This window comes from Peromyscus eremicus, chromosome 3 (assembly GCF_949786415.1).
Source record: "Peromyscus eremicus chromosome 3, PerEre_H2_v1, whole genome shotgun sequence".
Classification (NCBI taxonomy): Eukaryota; Metazoa; Chordata; class Mammalia; order Rodentia; family Cricetidae; genus Peromyscus; species Peromyscus eremicus.
The window spans coordinates 20,314,967-20,334,196 of NC_081418.1; the positions used below are offsets into that span (position 1 = coordinate 20,314,967).

The following is a 19,230-nucleotide window of genomic DNA, read 5'->3' on the forward strand; positions in this document are numbered from 1 at the left end:
AGAGACTGTGGCTGAACCACAGATCTAACAATAATGGCTTCATAAGGGGCATATAATGCACACCAGGTATTACATCTGTTGTTTTATATACATTAAGACACTGGATTCAAATGATAATCTTATTTGGCACAATACCAAAACTACATCGTCATCACCATCCTCATCTCTCAATCCATAGAGAAAATGAGGCTGACTCCCAGGAGCTGCAGGTCACCTGGCTGTTGGATGTGCAGCATGGTTCACCTAGGCAGTCTTGCTCCAACCTGTCAGCTCACCTGGTTAGTATACTGCTTATCATATTTTGAGTCACACTAAGGAGCACGGACCAAATTCTGTAGACACATGAGGTGGCTTTTAAAATGAAAAGCAAGGTTAGCAAGAAGTTCTAGAAGCAGTTGGAGGACATCTGTGGGTAGTTTAAAAACCACAACAACAAAACTAAAGTAATATAACCAGAGACCAAGTGTCCTCCTATTAAATGAAGACCTCCTGAAAAGAACAAAACCAAACTATACATCCATCCCTAAGACCTGGGCCAGGTGCTGGCACTGAGCAAGGAGAGAGGAGAGAGGAGAGAAAACCATTCTTGTTCTTTACTCTACTGCAGCTCCACAGGAAGCACACATGACTCCAGGTTACAATATGAGGTCACAGAGCAGTCTTGACACTGTCAGCTCTGAGCAAAGACCTCCTGAAGGCATCATAAATGGCCAGACAGTGAAAAGTACAGAGGTGGGACTTGCAATAACTCTTCCTAGACATGGTCCTCAGAGGAAGGAGGGTAACATGGTTTAGTAAGCCTCCAGTTGCTATTCCAGTTACAGCACCTCATTACAATAGCACTTAAAGCTCAGGAACATATGTGTTTGACATCTGGGTAAGTCAGCAGAAAAGTCAGGTTTCTAATATAAGATGTTTCTGGTGGTCTCCAGAAATTCATTTTAACCATTCCAAACAGAAACGGGATGTGCGTGTGTTGTTTCTAACTTGTCAAAACAGCACTCCATTTTCCAACTGCCTCAGATGAAATTTATTAGTGCGGTTTCTTTTCTAATCTTCTCTTTTTAACTTAGCTCCATCAGCACACATGGCAATTCTTCCTTGGCACATTTTAATAGAAGGCTGCTAATGCGAGAAAAGATTTACAGGGCACAGAATTAATGCAGTATTTTCTCTTCAAATTTCACGGGTTGAAAATATAAATCACACTGTTTCTTCCCCCTTTGAGCAGTCAATGAGAACGGAGCTGGAGGTGTGGGCACGGAGCCCACACCAGCATCCCAAAAGGAGGTTCCTTTGAGCAATGTGCTCAACCAGAGACCTACTACACTGTTCCGTACCAAAGAACTTTTTATAAATACTTCATAAATATTAGGTAATTCTAGAATTTCAGAGTTGGCAAAGGCTGGGGAAAAGCTCATTAACAATTCAAGCTCAGTTAAAGCTTATTTATCCCCATAGTTGGTAGCAGTTGAATGGCAAGGCATAAGCTTTAGAAATGGACAGATCTGGGTTACAATTCTGGGTTTGTGCTTCCTTCTAGTTGAGAGATCTTTCCTACATTTGGCCTCAAATTCTGCATTCTCCACTGTTAAAACAAAAATGCTAGTTACTATCTACTGTTTATTTTGATAATTTAAAGAACAAATGTATACAAAGTCCAGGACACTCATCATCTACTTAACATATTCCTAAATGCATGCTTCTTTCCACCTCATCAAGCTGTAGCCTTGCATCGCATCTTATTTCTAAGGGGCAACTCAGGCTGAATAACACTTTTGACTCAGCAATGGGTAAGGGGTAATACAATGCAGTCACCATGGCATCCTGCCTAGCCTTGGAAGAGCCCTCCTTAATTGGGGGCACTGGCACTGAATCTAGGAGTCCCACCTAAAAAAATAGCACAGAAATAAAACGCATCTTCAATTGTTGTTTATTTAAGTTCAAATACAATCTTCTAGTTAAATATTCAAAGAGGTCTCAAGCTCTGCTGGTAAGCAAGTGTTGACAGTGTAATTTCTCCCAAGTGGCCAAGGGGTCACAGGACTATGGGCATGGACCTGAGGCCCCACTGCAAGGTTCAACTTCCAACTGCTATTTACTGGCTATGAAGCTGTCTGTAAATGAACTTATCTCTTTGTGTACCCCTTCCCCAATGGGAAGAATCATAGTCCCACCTTCTTCAGCTAGTTATGAAGATAAAATGGGTTTATACAAATCTTAAGAACAGTGCCAAGCACACAGTAAAGGCTTCAGAGGTGGACTGTATCGTCATCATCATTATCACCACCATCACAACAACACTAAACATCTATCCTCCCTCTTCTTTCTTCCTGGGAACCAGACTCCACATAGCGGCTCAGCAGCTTGGTCCATGGCCCCCAAGCTATTCAGTGCCTGCAGCAGTACTCACATGGATATGTTCCTGTTCATTAACAACTCTCACACCAGGCTCTAGGCTTTTCATGTTTAGCTTTTCTCTCTAGAGAACACACTGCTCAAACTTCCTCCTAGAAGATGCCTTTCATTGAACAAAACCGGATGGGCGACGCCACACCTCCCAATCTGCCACTCCGTCATGAATACCAGGCTCTCTGGAGAAAGCAGTGATCAGAAGTCAGGTTCATCATCCATGGAAACTGTGACCAATGTAACTGCTAGTCTAACTACGCTACACAAACCAAGCAGGTCTATAAAGGCAACGGGGCCTCTAACAAGGAAGGAACTCCAAACCTAAGGCAGCAAGGCTGTGTTAGTAGTTCGGACAAAGGCCAGCTCAGGAGCGGGCAGCCCTGAGAAAGGTGGACTAGCCCACACATAATAGGGTGGAAGGCATGCAGGGTGGAATTTAGCAGGGAAACTGAATACACCTGACACCCGTGCTCCCTGAAGCCACAGCCTGCACACTTTGAACCCAGTGGCAACCCTGTGTTGTCTTACCCTCCTGACCTCACTATACTTGTCCCCTGGTCCCCAGAGAGGCCCCCTTGCTTTCAACATCAGATTAACCCTCACTCCGAAGCTACCAGCACTCATGGCCTGCCTTACAGCTTTTCTCCTCGTGCCTTTCTCTCCACACTAGTTCAAGCAGTCTTTTCTTCCTCCTCCCCACTGCTGAGTCTATCTGCTTCTGCCCCATACTGCCCCAGGCAAGAGGCTCCTCCACCTTCGCAAACACACTATCCTGTTTCAAAGCCTCACTACAGTCCAGTTCTCCACAGGCTCTCTGAGCAGCTACTCCATGGTGGCTAGATTATGGGGGTGGGGGCGGGTAGGAGAGTGGGGGTGGGCAGTTGGGATTTCAATGCTTGTTTATTGGGTTCCATACTTCATGAAAATTTTTGACCACAGTCTACACTAGGGTTCAGGATGCCTTTGGGAGTCTAAGTATTAAAACATAAAAATGAGTGACATCAATGAAGGTTTAGAAAAAAGAGGTCTTTTGATGCTTCTCTCTTGGGGTTTCCCAGAAGTAAAGACTGTGGAGAAGCATCATACAGTTTCCTTCAGTTTTGTACTGGAGTGCGTAGTAACTTTGCAAATGTTGGCCATCTAGCATCTACACTATGAAGTTTAATCCGTTTCAAACTGAACAAGGACAATAGCCGTTGAAATACTACTGTTCCAGAATTCTAAAACCACTTTGTCATTAATCTCTCCTCCAGGTTACATAAAATCCCCAAACCTGTCAGCCTCCGGAAGTGGCTTCGCTCAGCACTTCTATGTACCCACTCCTCACCCACCCCAGGTCAGCTGTGTCACCTCAATGTCTACGAACGGCTTCCTGTGCTCCCTCGTGAAGAGTCCAAGTCTTCTGCTCACTCCTGACCACCTACAATCGAGTATCTGTCTTTTGATTTCTATAATCTAACACCATAAAGGAAAATGTGAAGAAACTGGGCATGACAACTGGATTCAAAGCAGCCCATTCTGCTGGGCAAGAGTGGACCCATGACTCAAGGGAGCTCAGGAGGTAACTGTGGTCTCTTTAAAGGTGCACATGTCACTAAGTGATGCTAATAGAAATGACAAAAACTTCAATGGCTTTATTTTAGTGTTAGGATTTTTAGGTCTATTTTTATCCACGAGAGTTAAGTATGATGGAGGGCTCTCAGGAATAACCCACTGAATTTAGATTCTCTCAACTACACTGCCATCAACCATAACAAGAGACTTGGCTTTAACTAGTTGTCCACCAACTTTTTTCTACAATAGACTGCAATCAATGGCTTCCTGAAATATCACCACAACATCCTCTAGATGTCACCTTGAGAACATGCCAGGATTGAGGATGACTGCTTTGAATCACAAAAACAATTTGAAATAGACAGTACTAAAATTTTGCATGTCTGATTCAATGGGAAAATTTGAATAATTTTTTTTATTTTTTGTAGGGACTGACTTTTATTTTATTATTCATTTTCCAATAAATACTTATCTAAATTAAAGCATGGTTCATACAATGATCAAATTGCTTTTCTGGGATTTTTTTTCTTATATTTTTTATTTCAAAAACAAGCTTTAGGGTTGGTTCTCCCACCAACAGAAGTAGAAATACTTCAGGAAGTGTCTCTAAAGAACTCTGATTTCTCTTGGGTATATTTCCTGCGCCCAAAGTCCTCCCAAAACATCTCCCAATGTCGGAGGCTCCTCATCTTACCCCCTGGGCACTGGAGAGGAGAGGGGGTGCCATCAGTTCACAAGCAGCAACTAGTTATGTCTGGAACGTTAAGAACATTTGATTATGGATGACTACCCAGCAATTGTTTCTCTTAGACCGGCTCAGATTATAGCAGGCCCATGACTGACTCAATTTGCTCAAGCAGTTCATTCCCAGCAAAAGAACTGTCAGGGAATTCATTAAGGTCTCAAACACCTTTGAGTGAGTCAAATCGCTCTGGAAACCTGGGAGGAAACAAAGATTTTTACGAGTGACTTCAGGGAAACCTGGATTATCCACTTAGTCTAAGGGTTAGATGTTCGAAATTTACAAAAATACCTGGGAAGAGGTAGTCATTTTCTTGTAAAGAGAGTCACCTGCACTACAGAGGAGTTTGAAAGCACAGTCACAGGCCTCCCACGGGGATCCTTCCCAACAACCAAGAGCTGTGTGAAAAACACAGTCCTGGGAATAGAGCAAAAGCCCTACCCGGGGCGCAGGGAGTGGGGGCTCACAAGCCCACAATTCTAGTTTTTCCAACTCCCCACGGCACTCACGGAACTCTATTGCTGTCCAGCAGCCTTCCTGGTGACCAGGGGCAGGGACCCAGACGTGTGTTCTGATTATTGCCCGGTAAGTTGCAGGGCTGTGGACAGATGTTGGCAGTTGCCAAAGGAAAGAAAAGGGAAACAAGCCCTAAGCACTGTCAGAATTCTATGGTGGTAACCTTCACTCTGGTTCCAGAGGGAACTACTTCTAACTACAAAAACAGCTTCCAGTGTTCCTGTTGTGAGGAAAAAAGAGAGTGAGGCAGGGAACCACCAACCTTGGAATAAAAACACGATGCAGAGGTACCCGCTTTCACAGGGGTCTGCCAGCCCAGCATTTGTGAAAACATATGCAGGGGTAGTTCTAAATAGGAGAGAGACTTCATCTGTACCAAATTCTCAAATTATCCTATTCAGGAAACATGATCAACTATATATTTTACGGTGGAGAAAAGCTGTGTCTCATGCAAATTCTAAAATATGAAAAAATGTCTAATGTTTCACAGCTCACTTATAAATTAGTGATATACTCCAACATTTCAACTACTGCCAGTACAGAGTATTAACAGCAGCAAGTTTATAGTCCCCATTGCACCATTTTCCTCTATAACTACAGAACTTCAAAAAACAATGATACTACATTTAATGTGAAACATACAGAGAGTCGCATGAGGATGTTTTATATAATGATTTTATATATAAAGGCTGAGCTAAGAACTACTTGCCTTTTTATCTCTATTGTTTTTAACAGTGACTATTTCCCATGGGTTACCCACAGTTTCGTTTAGTCTCTCTCTGGCCCATTTACACACACAATGATTGTGCACAATGAACTCAAGAGTACTGGTCCCTCAGCAGTCCAGAATAGAAATACATCATTTTCAGGGTCTTATTCTTCTTAACTTTAACTATAATCTCTTTGCTCAAGATTCAAATTAAAGACAGGTACTAAGCAAGAGTTTTACAGTCAACTTTTTGTTTTAAAATCCATCCTCAGGGCCTTATTCTTCTTAACTTTAACTATCTATCATCTCTTTGCTCAAGATTCAAATTAAAGACAGGTACTAAGCAAGAGTTTTACAGTCAACTTTTTGTTTTAAAATTCATCCTCTAGCAAAGAAAAACACTCTGGAAGAAAAGAACATTAGTGAGTCCCGGTGCTAATCTTATATTCACATTCTACTTATCATCCTGACAAACAGATCCAGTCCCTGCCCTGAGGGGTTGTGTACCCAAAGCAGGTTAGATAAATGGCTATTTATAAACCTGGAAACAGGAGAGAGCTGTCTCTTGGTGCCTAGAATGAGCCTCCTCTCTATGTCAGCTCACTCTCCCGTCTGGAAGTTAAAAGCAGTGTGTCTTCTCTCTGCACCCACAGCTCAGTCCTCAAGAGGGATGAACTGTTTTTCACAGCCAGGCACTCAGCTCAAGTGCCCTCTGTGCTCTTCAGTCCATGGGGTCAAAAGGTGAGGTCACCCAGAGAAAGATCTAGATATAACCGAGAATCGGGATGTGCCAGGTGTAGTCACAGAGGCGAGAAAGGGGACAGAAAGTTAAAACACAAGCAAACCGAAGGGATAACACTGTGTGAGAGGCAGGGTTCCCACAACTGAAAAGGCATCCCTACCATTAATTTCAATACCCATAAAAGTATTCTGCGAAGCAACATCAAGCCTTGACAGCTGTGCACACTAGAAGTTCAAAATGTTCCTTTAAAACACCACCACCACCACCATAGAGGTAGGTAAGGTGGTATTTTTGCCTGAGTTACTGTAGAGCAGTAACTGTGACTTTAACCTTGTACTACCTGGTAGCCATTTTATTTGAAAGGTTGTTGTCGCCAAAGAGGAAAAGCATTTCAAATGGAAGGTGGTGACCCTACAGGGGTCATCATTAATCATCTAGGGTCAAAGACCTTCCAAATTGTAATAGGAGGCAGGGGGCAAGGGAAAGAGGAGAGAGAAAAGATCAAAAGGCCTTTGATGAGGGGTATCTCCCAACACAATGGCACCTGCAGAATGGAGCTTCTGGGCAGTTGGAAGCCCCCAGCTTCTAAGGTGACAGGGTTTTTGTTCATTAACTCAGCTTACTTAGGAGACTAAAGTCAGCAGGTGGCAGAAGAGGCCGAGGTCTCTCTCATGGCCGTCACTTTCATTATACCTCAGCGGAGGACAAGGCACTCACTGTTTGCTTCTCCAAGACCAAGCACGAGGATCGCGAGGAGGGAAGAGCTGCCGTTCGTTCGTCAAAATGCAAAGGGCCACCAAGAACCACCTTCCAGGTCTGCACTGGAGCTCAGGAGAATGTACAGATCTGCTCTTTGCAAACGGCAAGCATAGGCAGGAAGCTAGGAGTAAGGGTATGTCTCCTCAGGCCAAGCCCGATAGAACAGAGGGTTTGTGGGACCCTTGGTTAGTAATGATGCACTTTTTCCTCCTGTTAACACTGTTTAATAACCTTCACATGTAAAAGAAGCAGGTGGACAGAGAGAATGCCATGGCTATGTGTGAATCAAATCCATCAGATGGAGGAAAGGGGCGACTAATTCAGGATGTGGCGGGCAAGCGAGGCTCCAGTGAACACTTGGTTATCTGCCTGACAAGTGTCCCCTGATGCAGGACTTTTGCAGCATCTACGGCAGGAATATCCCAAGGCCTTTAGTGGGTGCTTGACCTCAGACACTCCAAACCTTGTACGTTCCACTCTTCCTATATGTACATACCTAACGTAAAGTGGAATTTACAAATATAACACAGCAAGAGGTGAGCAACAGTAACATTAATAAAACAACCCTAAATATATACTGTTGTTAAAAGGGATATGAATGGGGTCTCTCTCAAAGTCTCTTAGTGTGTCTGTCCTCACTCCCCTCACTGGGATAATACAAGCTGATATGAGGCCTCGATGATGTGAGAAAGAGAGGGAATGACTGTGTGATGTGGCACTAAGATGCCACTGACCTGAAGATAAGCGAGGCCAATCACAGACTGCATTTTGGTGCAGAAACACGAGTGAGTTCATCATGTTCCTCAGACTAGTATACTATTTACAGTTTGTGAGTTGCTTATTTCTGGAATTTTCTAGTCTGTATTTTTAGAGCACGGTTGACCATGAATAACTGAACCCATGGAAAGCGATACCATGGAATGGGGACCTCTGGACATTCCAGGAGATTCACAAATCTCAAGCAAGCTGTGTCCTGTTCCTAGGATTCGTTTCCCTGGTAGATGGTGGAATACTTCAAGAACACAAACAATAAGCCTTTCAAAAACTCACTAAAAATATGTATAAAAATAATTTATTATTTTAAGAAATAAAACACACAACAGAGCAATAGGAACGGTTTTCAGGCTATGGGCTGTTCTGATTAGCCATGCCCTGGATGCCTACAGCTACACCCATTAGCATGGATAATTGAGAATCTGCTGGATTTCCATTTTAACACAGTCTCTCTAATTCATTTCAGGCACTGAGATGGGAAAGCAAAACCTTGGCCGCGATTCCACTCACACAACTGCAGCACCGCACCACTCCATGCCGTCCTCACCTCTGTACAGGCCGAAGAAGCCTTCGTAGCGGAGCACTTTCTTGAAACAGTCAAAGCTGTTCTTATACATGAGCTCTCCCACAAAGGAGCCAGTCGATCGCTGGTTCTGCATTCGAGTCTTTACAAGGTCAATAGGATACACAGCAGTGGCTCCAACGGCTGAAATTAAGTAATACCGTTATCTCAGCCGGAACTAAGGTGAGTTGGGGGAAAGGAACAGGTGGACAAAAATTAAAGAAAGATTTGAAAACAGATTTATTTTTTAATGCACAGAATTAGTGAACTACCTTTCTATACTCTTATTTGTAGATTTTTTTATTCCAATGTCCCCTGGCAAAAGGATGTCACTAGAGTTTAAATTAAAAGTATATCTGCAAAGTCTAACCTCAGAAAAGGGAGCGAAAACCATTACTTGTAGGATGCTGACCACGTGAAAGTGTAGCAAAAGTCCCCTCTGCTCTGGTCCCCCCAACAGACGCAGGCTGGTAACTGACTTGGGCATGATGCTGAAATCAGGGAGGCAGGAACAGGAGGAAAGACCACAGGACAACACAGAAGGGACACTTGACACTCATCCGTGACTAACCTCCAGCAACAGAACCCAGACCAAACCTGTAGGCTGACTCTGCGACCTGGAGAAGAACTGGCCGTGCGACATCGCCTGAGGCCTTCTGCTTCACGTAGGCAGCACAGTGGCAAGCAGGAAGCCCAGGACAGAGAGGAGACAGAGCAGAAACATGTATGGTTATTTAACATATCACTGATTGAACTCTACATCTAATACAAGTGAAACAGAAAGATACAACGAGATCCGAGGTCATCAAATGCTTATTAATAATAGGTGTTTGGCTACTAAGCATGACTGGAATTGCATTGGGACATAAAATCATGACATGAAAAAATAACGTTATGAGCCATTTTTCAGTTGTTCAGTTCTCATTAGTGTTCACAGAAATGTCAATGTAAAAATACCAAGGAGACATCATTCTTGATTAATCAAACTGGCGGGCTTTTTATTTGAATTTTGTTTGGGTTTTAAATGGTAATACTCAGACTAGTAAGAATTGATAAAATATATACATATACATCCAAACATTTAAAATGAATGTAATCTCTAATGCTGAAATACTTTCTTTAAATTAGGCAAGAAACAACAATGAAAAACCAGGGAAAAAACAAGGATTGGGCTCTTTAAAAAGCAGCACCCCAAGAGCAAAAATTCTGGAAATACACTGACCAATAACAGGTTTAAAATCCTATACTGGCGGGCATGGAGGCACACACCTTTCATCCCCGGGGTTGGGAGAGTAAGGCTGATCTCTGTGAGTTCAGGGCCAGCCTGATTTACATGTCAAAGTCCAAGCAAACCAGAACCACACAGTGAGGCATTGTCTCAAAAATAAATAATAAATAAATAAAATAACAATCACTTTTAAAACAAAAGTACATCATTTAAAATGGTATTTCCAAAGAAGAGCTGATGTTGATTTTAAAAAAAATGTTCACAAAACTCTCATTTTATAAAGAAAACATAAGGGGTTGGAGAGATGGTTCAGTGGTTAAGAGCACAGGCTGCTCTTCCAGAGAACCCGGGTTCAATTCCCAGCACCTCCATGGTAGTTCACAACTGTCTGCAACTCCAGTGTTAGGGTCTGATGCTGACACCAGCCACACATGTGGTACACAGATATAATGGAAGTGAAACACCCATACACATAACAATAAATTAATAAGTTTTTAAATTAATGAAAGAAAACAAGCTGAAAAGAGCATGGTGAGGGGGCAAGTATTTGTGATATTCCTTTTACCTTTATGAAGTGCTTGAAATATTTCATGGCATTTTCTTGACGTGTGTGAGTGTTTTGTCTGCTGTATGTGTAGGTACCACATGTGTACCCGGTACCCACGAGGGTGTAGAATCTCCCAGAACAGAAGGTAAGGATGGTTGTGAGCCACGGTGTGAGTGCTGGGAACTAACCCCAGGTTCACTACAAGAGCAACAAGTGTTCTTTGTAACTGCGCCGCTCCTCCCGCTCTTCATGGTATTTAAAAGAAAATGAAAGAGTAGAATATGAGCCGGGCGGTGGTGGCGCACGCCTTCAATCCCAGCACTCGGGAGGCAGAGCCAGGCGGATCTCTGTGAGTTCGAGGCCAGCCTGGACTACAGAGTGAGATCTAGGACAGGCACCAAAGACGACATAGAGAAACCCTGTCTCGAAAAAAAACCAAAAAAGAGTAGAATATGAAGTCTTTTGTTGTTGTTAAGATTATTTGTTGATACACTCACATATAAAATTAATACTAGTATTTTCTCATCTCTATTACCTAGTGACACTCAAAATGTTCACAATGGCTGTAACTAGATGGGCAAATTATAGGTGACTGCAAAAAATTTTTCCACATTTGGGCCATCTTCCTAAAATCTGCATTTCTAGGCAGTCAGCTGCCTACTGTTGTTCTTGTGACCCGCTGTGTTTCACATTTCTGAGGCCAAAACATTTTAGAATATTGTACTACCCTGTCAGTGTAAATAAAGTATTAACTTTGTCCCACAGAGTTGTCAAGTAAGGGTGGCATACAGTCAGCACCAAATAATACCTGTTGAATGAATAAATACATTCAATAACACTTGTTTTCAAAAGGCCTGATAATTAACATCAGCGAACAATGAAAACAATCACCAACCTCAGCTACCAACGCACTGAATTTTAACTGCTGTCAATGCAACACAATTCCAATACAATGAGATCATTTGAAATCTCCAGTCATTTAACCGAAAACAGCTCTACGTAGAAATATGCATGTCTAAGAAGGCAACACATTTCTTCTGAAGATACCATGGGTTGTCTCCAACTCTACCCCTGTACTCTACCTTCAGTGTGACAGAAGTATTCAAAAAGAAAACATTATTTTATTTGCATTTATGAAAATACATGATACTAAAAATGTTCTGGCATCAAAATAATGAATGAGAGTACTTTAAAGATACTACAGGAAGGGACCTGCCCTTACTGCTGACTCTTCCTCTAGAGGACAAACCAAATTCCAGGTTCCCATTTAACTTTCAGAAGCTGCAAAATGTTCTTCAAATGACACGGGGAGACGATTCCACCTTCATTGTTCCCCATCTAGGACAAACACCGCAAGAGCTAGAGGGTGCTTGGACCACGGGTAGATGACCTGCCTTGTTTGAATTTGTCAGGAGCAGTGGGGTCCATGCAGTAGAAAGCACACTAGGTTTCAGGTAGGGTTGCTACGAATTGCTCTAAAACCTCTGAGCATCAGCCAGTCACTTCCTCCTGTAGTAGAGTTCATCAGACTCCTCTCACCCTTTCGGGGCCAGCACCAAGCACCCCTTACGAGCCCTCCAAAGCTGCAAAGGGCACAGAGGGAAAACGGAGAGGCGCTGCTGCCAGGGGGAAGCAGATCTGAAACAGCCCCTCCGCTTTCCTTAATCCCCAAATTTCTACAATAGCTGGTGGCATGCAGACGAAGAGATAATTATCTCAGACACAGCGTCTGAAATCAAAGGGAGGAGAGAGCAAGGCTGCTTCCACCTCTGCCCGGGATTACACAGTTCTTTCTGCTGCACCAGGGGTAATCGGCTTCCTCTTTTAACCACAGCCAGCTGCTTTCGCAGAGGTGCCCAGTTAGGATTTACTGAGCACACACCCACTCCCTCCACTTCCATGCCTCACACAGAACTCACTGCTGTCTCTGGGAGGAAGGAGCTAGAGGGAGGAGGGGTCCTGGCTCCAGGCCTGACAGCCCTAAAAATGCAGCCCGAGTCAACCCATTGTGGTCAAACTGGCGTCTCTGTACAGACCCAGAGCTCCAAGCCAAAAACAGTTAAGTCTCCCAAGACTCAAGGATGGCTTAGCCTTAAAGGCGGTCTTTTTCTAAAAAACGACGCTCTGTCTGTTCGTGGATTTATTTTACAAGTGCCATGCAGGCAAAGCACATGCAATAGGCGTGCTCTCTGAGTCCCAGCTACAGAGGGTTAAGTGAGGAGGTCCCATGTCTTAAGTTTCTGACTCCCACAACTCTAAGACATGGGCTTCTGTTAACCATAAAATAAAATTTAGCATTCCTAACATTGTTTCCACATAACTTATGAATCCTTTCACAGAGAAAATGGGTCTAAAAGCCTCTGAACTATGACTCCAGACTAAACAAAATTATCTCATTTTGATACTCAGAAAGAGCGGAAGGCATGGCTGTGAGACAATGCCCTGACAGTGCCCCGCTGAGGAGCAAAGACAGCTTTCATTTAGCAATGCCAGATGCTTCGGGGGACAGTCACAAGAACCAGCGCTCCATGGCCACTTCCCTCAGTACCAGATGGAAAAAAGAAAAGAGCTGCTTGTGTTGGGAGTGTTGGGATTTCTAGTGTTGGGGGAACTGTCCTGTCTTTCTAAGAAATGCATGCCCTGTGTCTGTTCACCAGAACGTTGCTGAACAATTTCCCTTTTCAACCTCTTCCAATGCTTGCATTCGGGGAGCAAAACTGGAGAATGATTAAATCAGAAACCAACGCTGGGAAGGCAGTGGAAGTGTAAGGGGCCTGGTCACTCTGTGGAAAACACCAGGCGAGAACTCACTCCTGCTCACTCACCTGCCTCTGGGCCTCAGCCAAGTTGAAGGGCAGCATTCCTTCTTCTAGGGGAGCAATCCGCTCAATGTCTGCTAAGGTCATGCGTCTGGACAGAGAGCAAAGATAACAATGACAAAGGCCCAGATTTCTTAAATTCACATTATAGAATTCCAGAATGTTCCTTTTATCACTTCCATATATCAGTGTTGTCCTTCATTATTTGGTTTCTTTCTCTCCTGTTGTATTCTCCCTACACCTCACTCCTAACCCTCCTTTTATTAAACTGACTTTAAAAAAAACCCAACTTACCCCCTTGGCTCATATAAATCTGCTAACTGAAACAAGATGTCAACTTCCATGGGTGTAACCTGACCAAACTTCTGGGCTGCCAGAGCAAATTCCTCTGTTTGGAGAGAGAGAGAGAGAGAGAGAGAGTCAGAGAGAGCAACACTAAGTTCATCATTTACTCAAAGCAGTGGAGGAATGGAAATCCCAATGCGTCATCATGGAGTCATTCCACCTCTCCCCAGTTCCTTCACCCACATGGAAGAGGGCAGACAACCATCTTAACACTCAAAGAAAAAGTTTGGTGCCATCTGAAGGCTCTCAACGAATGACCCTGGATGCCATTTCAATTACGGGGCAAGGAAAACAAGGAAGCGTGTATGACACTTCACCTGACTCCTGGTACTGACACCCTGAATCCCCAAGTGAATTTTCTAGTTTTTTTTTTTTAATCCTATTGAAATCCTGATAATATCTTCTCTGAGTTCACAGATCACATACATCATCGTCAATATACGTTTCTGGAACTCTCAGATATTTTTGAGGGCCACTGACTCACCTGCTAATTTGGCTCAAGTTCTTGTAAGAACTGAAAAGATTCAACAAACTCTGTATCTTGTCTTCATTCACAGGCTGTCTTCAGTTTATCAAAAATTTTGTGAAGATTGTTTGCCTTAGTTTGTCTGATCATAGAATGGAGGCTACACATCACCAATTAATTAACATGTATGAATGGGACAGAAAATTCTAATACTAACTCCAGGTTACCTTTCTCAGTCCCGTTGCCTAACACACTTAAAGCAAAAATTATGCTGTACTCTCACTCACCCTTAGTCACCTCCACATCTTTCCTGCTGCCAGCCAGAGTGCTGTAGATCTTTCTAATGAGTTCCATGTTGTTAAGGAGTGAATTAAATCCATTAAAATAGGAGAAACTAACTTGATGGGATGTCGTACCTCCGGCGGCCTTGGTGAGTAGAAAACAAGAATGAGAGGAAGAAAGAAAAGATAAATAGGTGAAGAGATTCCTAAAGAACATATATTTAATGCTGTTTTGGAAGTAACCAGGAATGATCCAAAGAATTTTCCTTTCAGATTGGAAATGAAGCTATAAGTGATTTTTAAAAGTAACTGCAACCAATCATGGCCAGGGCTTGTACTTCCATATACAACCCCTGGAAAACTAAATAAATACATGTATAGGATTAGAACAGGACAAGTAGTCATTTACAGAGATCAAATTTCAGTTAGAAATGTTTTATAAGTTGGTTTATTTCATCTAAAGAGCAAACTTAAGGCCTTAAACATAAAAACTAGCACACCCATGTACATGCTCACACATGCAAAACTGGATTTTATCGGTGCAGACACACTATGAGGAGTGACTAATGCAACCTTAATATCAAGACGTGGCATGACACTTAAACCAGAAATCAAGTCACTTAAGTCCTGAGACTTTACGTTGGTGGGATTGCTAAAGTATCAGTATATTCCAGTAAAACTTGGAGATGCCATATGCTTAGGTGGGGGCTGAAGCTGACCAGAATTCTGATAATCAGAATTTGTAAGGAAACATTTTTCTTCACTGGGGACAGCGAAACAAATAGCAAATGTCCTCTGTGAATGGAACTTCAGTTTGGGGTTTCAAATTCTATCCTTCCCTAACAAGACAAAATATTTTTTTCTGGGGAAAGCACCTCTTTAATAACAGCCACATAAATCTTCACTTAGCAATCATTTAAAGTAGCTGACAGAAGAGTCAGTGGTAAGGCATGGGCCTACAGGAAACCTGGATTCCACTGTAATGGTCTTCCCTGGTGACCTAGACATCCCATGGCCAAGGCTTGGAACCACTACTCAGCATGCTGCAGGGCACCCTGGAGGTCCAAGAGGTAAGGGCATCAGTTGGACATCCCTTGGGATGGGACACATAATGGCAGGGCTCTGCTTGTCACAAGCACCTCCGCAACCCCAACAGACACCAAAAGCCAAGGAAAAATCTAAGCTTTGGAGCTTCTGGTCTACCTATGACTCCAAAAAGAGGCCAATGTGTGTGTGTTTGTGTGGGTGCCTGTGTGCATGCATGTTTCTTTTTCCTTAAACAGGAAACATGAAAATCAACATAGGACATGTCTCAAAATATAAGGCAAAATTACCATGCAATTACAAATCATTTTTTTCTTTCCCCTTTTTAATCAGTTAATACAGGTAGAACCTCTGTATTCATGAATTCTACATGTGCAGATGCAACCAACTGCCGAGTTTTACAAAGATTTGGGGGAGAAATTCTATCTGCACTTAACTGTGCAGATGTTTTTCCTTGCCATTATTCCCTGAACAACACAGTGTAACAAAGATTTAAAAATACTTACACTGCATTAGATGTTACAAGCAATCTAGACACAATTTAAAGTACAAAGAAGATACATGTAGGTAATATCCAAAGACGATGTCATTTTGTATAAATGGTTTGAGTATCTGCAGAATTTAGTATATGAAAGCACCCTGGTGCACTCCTCCTGGGACACTGAGAAACAATTGTACACATTCCTAAGACTCCCTATATAACCCAGACAATCAATTAACCTATCCACTAAAATGAACCAAAACATTTTTGGTTTGTAAGGATGGTAATATAAGTGATCACATTAGAAAAATAGTAGTGTTTTAAATAGAAAAAAAACCTATATACTTCATAAGAATTGTTCTTTACTATGCCAGCTTACTTAGCTCAAATCAGGGAAAAACTGCTTCATTAGGACAATGACAACTTACAGCCACTAGGCATTCTTCAACAAAAGGAGTCAGGACATGGGGGCGGATGGTGACCATGATGTCCCGGAAGTCAATGGCGGTGACTTTTCCAGTCTTGTCACCGTCTCGTTGCACAAAGGCTTGCTTCGCATGCTCCAGCTGTATTTCCTACAGTCAGAAAAGGTCAAACAGTTATGCCTCTTACTTTCTTCCTGCAAATGGCTGCTCATTTTTAAATCAGACAAAAGAAATAAGCCTACTGTTTCCTTCGAGAGAAAGAACATTTCTCAGATCGGTGAATATAAATTGGAGAAAGCATACTCTACTTTAAACCTTACACCCACTGGAATCAGAGCCAGACCATGGTGGCACTTGTCTGTGATCTCAGCACTTGGGAAGCAGGGGCAGCAAGACCAAGAGTCGAGAGGTGGTCCCAGACAGCACATCATGGCTCCGACATCAACCTGAGCTACATGAGAAGACCCTGTGTCTTAGTTACTGTTATAATGTTGTGAAGAGGAACCATGACCAAGGAAACTCTTATAAAAGAAAGCATTTAAATGAGGGCTTGGTCATAGCTTTAGAGGGTTAGTCTAAAAGAGGCAGGCATAGAGCCAGAGCAGTAGCTGAGAGCTTTACATCCATCCGGGCAGCAAGCAGAGAGAGAAATTGGGCCTTAGCATGGGATTTTGAAACCTCAAAGTCCACCCCCAGCAACACCTCCAAAAAAGCCACACTTTTTTGAAAAGTTCCAGTAACTGGGGACCATGCATTCAAACATGCGAGCCTGTGGGGGCCATTCTCACTCAAAGCACCATACCTTGTTTCATTCAAAAAAAGGAAGAGAAGTTAGGAAAAGAGAAGGAAGATGAGGGAGAGGAGGAGGAAGAGAAAATAAAAGTTAAAAGAATAAAATCAGTTTCCTTTCTTCTAGAATCTGAGATACAAAAAAAAAAAGAAAAAAAGGAAGGAAGGAAGGAAAGAAGGAAGGAAGGAAGGAAGGAAGGAAGGAAGGAAGGAAGGAAGGAAGGAAGGAAGAGTGGAAGAAAAGAAAGAAAGGAAGAAAAAGAAAGAAAAAAAAGAATGAAGTTTAGTAGCGTCAAGGAGCTGGCCAGACCCAGCTTACGTGATGTGAATAAAAGGGAAACACACATGGGAGCATGAGCTTCTCTCCAAAGCTAGGCAACCTTGACCATATGCTAAGATGCAAACGCTTGAGGTAACAACAGTGAAGGAGCACTACTGGTATTTGGGGCTAATGAAGTCTGCCCTGTGCCAATCCATCTTCCCAGTAGCTGCTGGTAATTCTCCACCCAAGGCTATGAGGGTCAAAACTGATGCCACATACAGCCTTATGTTCTAGAATAAGAAGTTGGACAGTGTGTGGATCAGGAGGCAAAGTTGTGCCAATGCATTTGGATATATAACTCACATGACCAAATTCCAGAAAGAATCATGGGTCTCTATTACTATTCCCAGGAAATAAGTTCAGGCATAAAAACCAAACATGGCTCCCCACTGGAGCTCACTTCTCCCCACATGGCAAAAGCATCCCTTCTGTAGAAAACATGTTATCACCTTCCTCAGGACACACAGCCTACCATCCAGCTGGGCCTCAGAAAGTTAATCTGCATGAAATTAAAAAGTATCACCAAAGGACCAGCAAGTTATTTAGACGAAATACAGTTTCATTAGTAAGGAAGCCATCTCAGCTTTCGTAACATAATGACACAGTTATGTCAACACAGATTGTCCTTATGAGTCACTGCGATTTGAAGGGACAGTCGTTCATGTCCTTTCCTTGCAACACATGGGTGAGCATAGGAAACATGATTGACAGAATATTAATAATGTTGGATCTGGGTAATGAATACAGTCATGAGTTATGCTTTCCTGTCTGGTTTTCTACAGTTTCAAACCAGCATAAATGCTGGAATTTTAAAGATTAAGTCATTAATAAGCAGGGAAATAGTCATTATCTTATTTGAAGCTTCTTCTTAGTTACGGTGTCTGCGATTTTTGGTGCAGTATGACCCTGATGAAACCTGCCTCATGGGTCCAACTCCTTTTAGAGCCCTGCGTTTGATCTTTACTTAAGGTGTCAGCCAGCCCATCCTCAAGTGCTGCTCACTCTAAGAAAAGCAGCTGCCACAATACGTCCAAGACTTCTCATGAGCTAAGGGTTACTCTACCTCTAAATCTCCACTCCTACCTGCTAGATCAAGATCTCTAAGAATATACCCCGTATGTACGTTATAAAGGCCATAAAATTACACATCACTAACCCCACTATTAATGTCCCCCACCCAGGACTCAACTCTGATCCCTTTTCTGGGTTCAAAGCTTCATTACTGGCATGTTGGTTTCCTGGTGACATCACCTGAAAAGCTGTTGTTTACAATTCTCTAAGTTTCCTTTCGCCCAAGTGTAAACCAGTTACCAAATTATGTTCCCTGGGCCTTTCACAGTTCACTCAAATGCATCTGTTCCTTTTCTCTCTTAACAGCAGTGGCTCAGTGCCTCCTCAGACCTGACTCAAATGTCTCTGTGGTCCTCGCTGTCAGTCTCTGACCATAGCAGTCCACCTTGAATGCATCAGGTCACCTTTCAAAGTCACAAACCGACAGGTCCAATGCACTGTATTACAGACATCCATCTCCAGCACAAGGTGTTCAGGACTCTTGAGGAGCTACCCGGAGCCACATCTCTGCCATGCAGATCCTCTATTTGACTGGAAAACCTAACTTGGCCTCTGCATTAAAAATTAGTGCCCTGTCATGTGGTTCCAGACATGAACGTGTTATGAGATAATATTCCACTCTACATCAGAAATATCATCAAC

At 42.8% G+C, this 19,230-nt stretch overlaps 1 protein-coding gene across 4 annotated transcripts in view; it reads right to left on the reverse strand.

Annotated features, from left to right (window-relative positions):
- The window catches only part of Slc25a13 (solute carrier family 25 member 13), a 181,051-nt gene that overhangs the window by 59,321 nt on the left and 102,500 nt on the right, over nt 1–19,230 (reverse strand). For 3 of the 4 annotated variants that reach the window (XM_059257354.1, XM_059257356.1, XM_059257357.1), the window contains 6 exons: nt 16,410–16,556; nt 14,463–14,601; nt 13,659–13,752; nt 13,371–13,455; nt 9,342–9,429; nt 8,756–8,914 (listed from right to left, as the gene is read on the reverse strand). In XM_059257354.1, coding sequence (XP_059113337.1) covers nt 8,756–8,914; nt 9,342–9,429; nt 13,371–13,455; nt 13,659–13,752; nt 14,463–14,601; nt 16,410–16,556 — 712 coding nt within the window. The remainder of the gene's footprint in view (nt 1–8,755; nt 8,915–9,341; nt 9,430–13,370; nt 13,456–13,658; nt 13,753–14,462; nt 14,602–16,409; nt 16,557–19,230) is intronic. The other variant, XM_059257355.1, reaches the window with a different exon arrangement.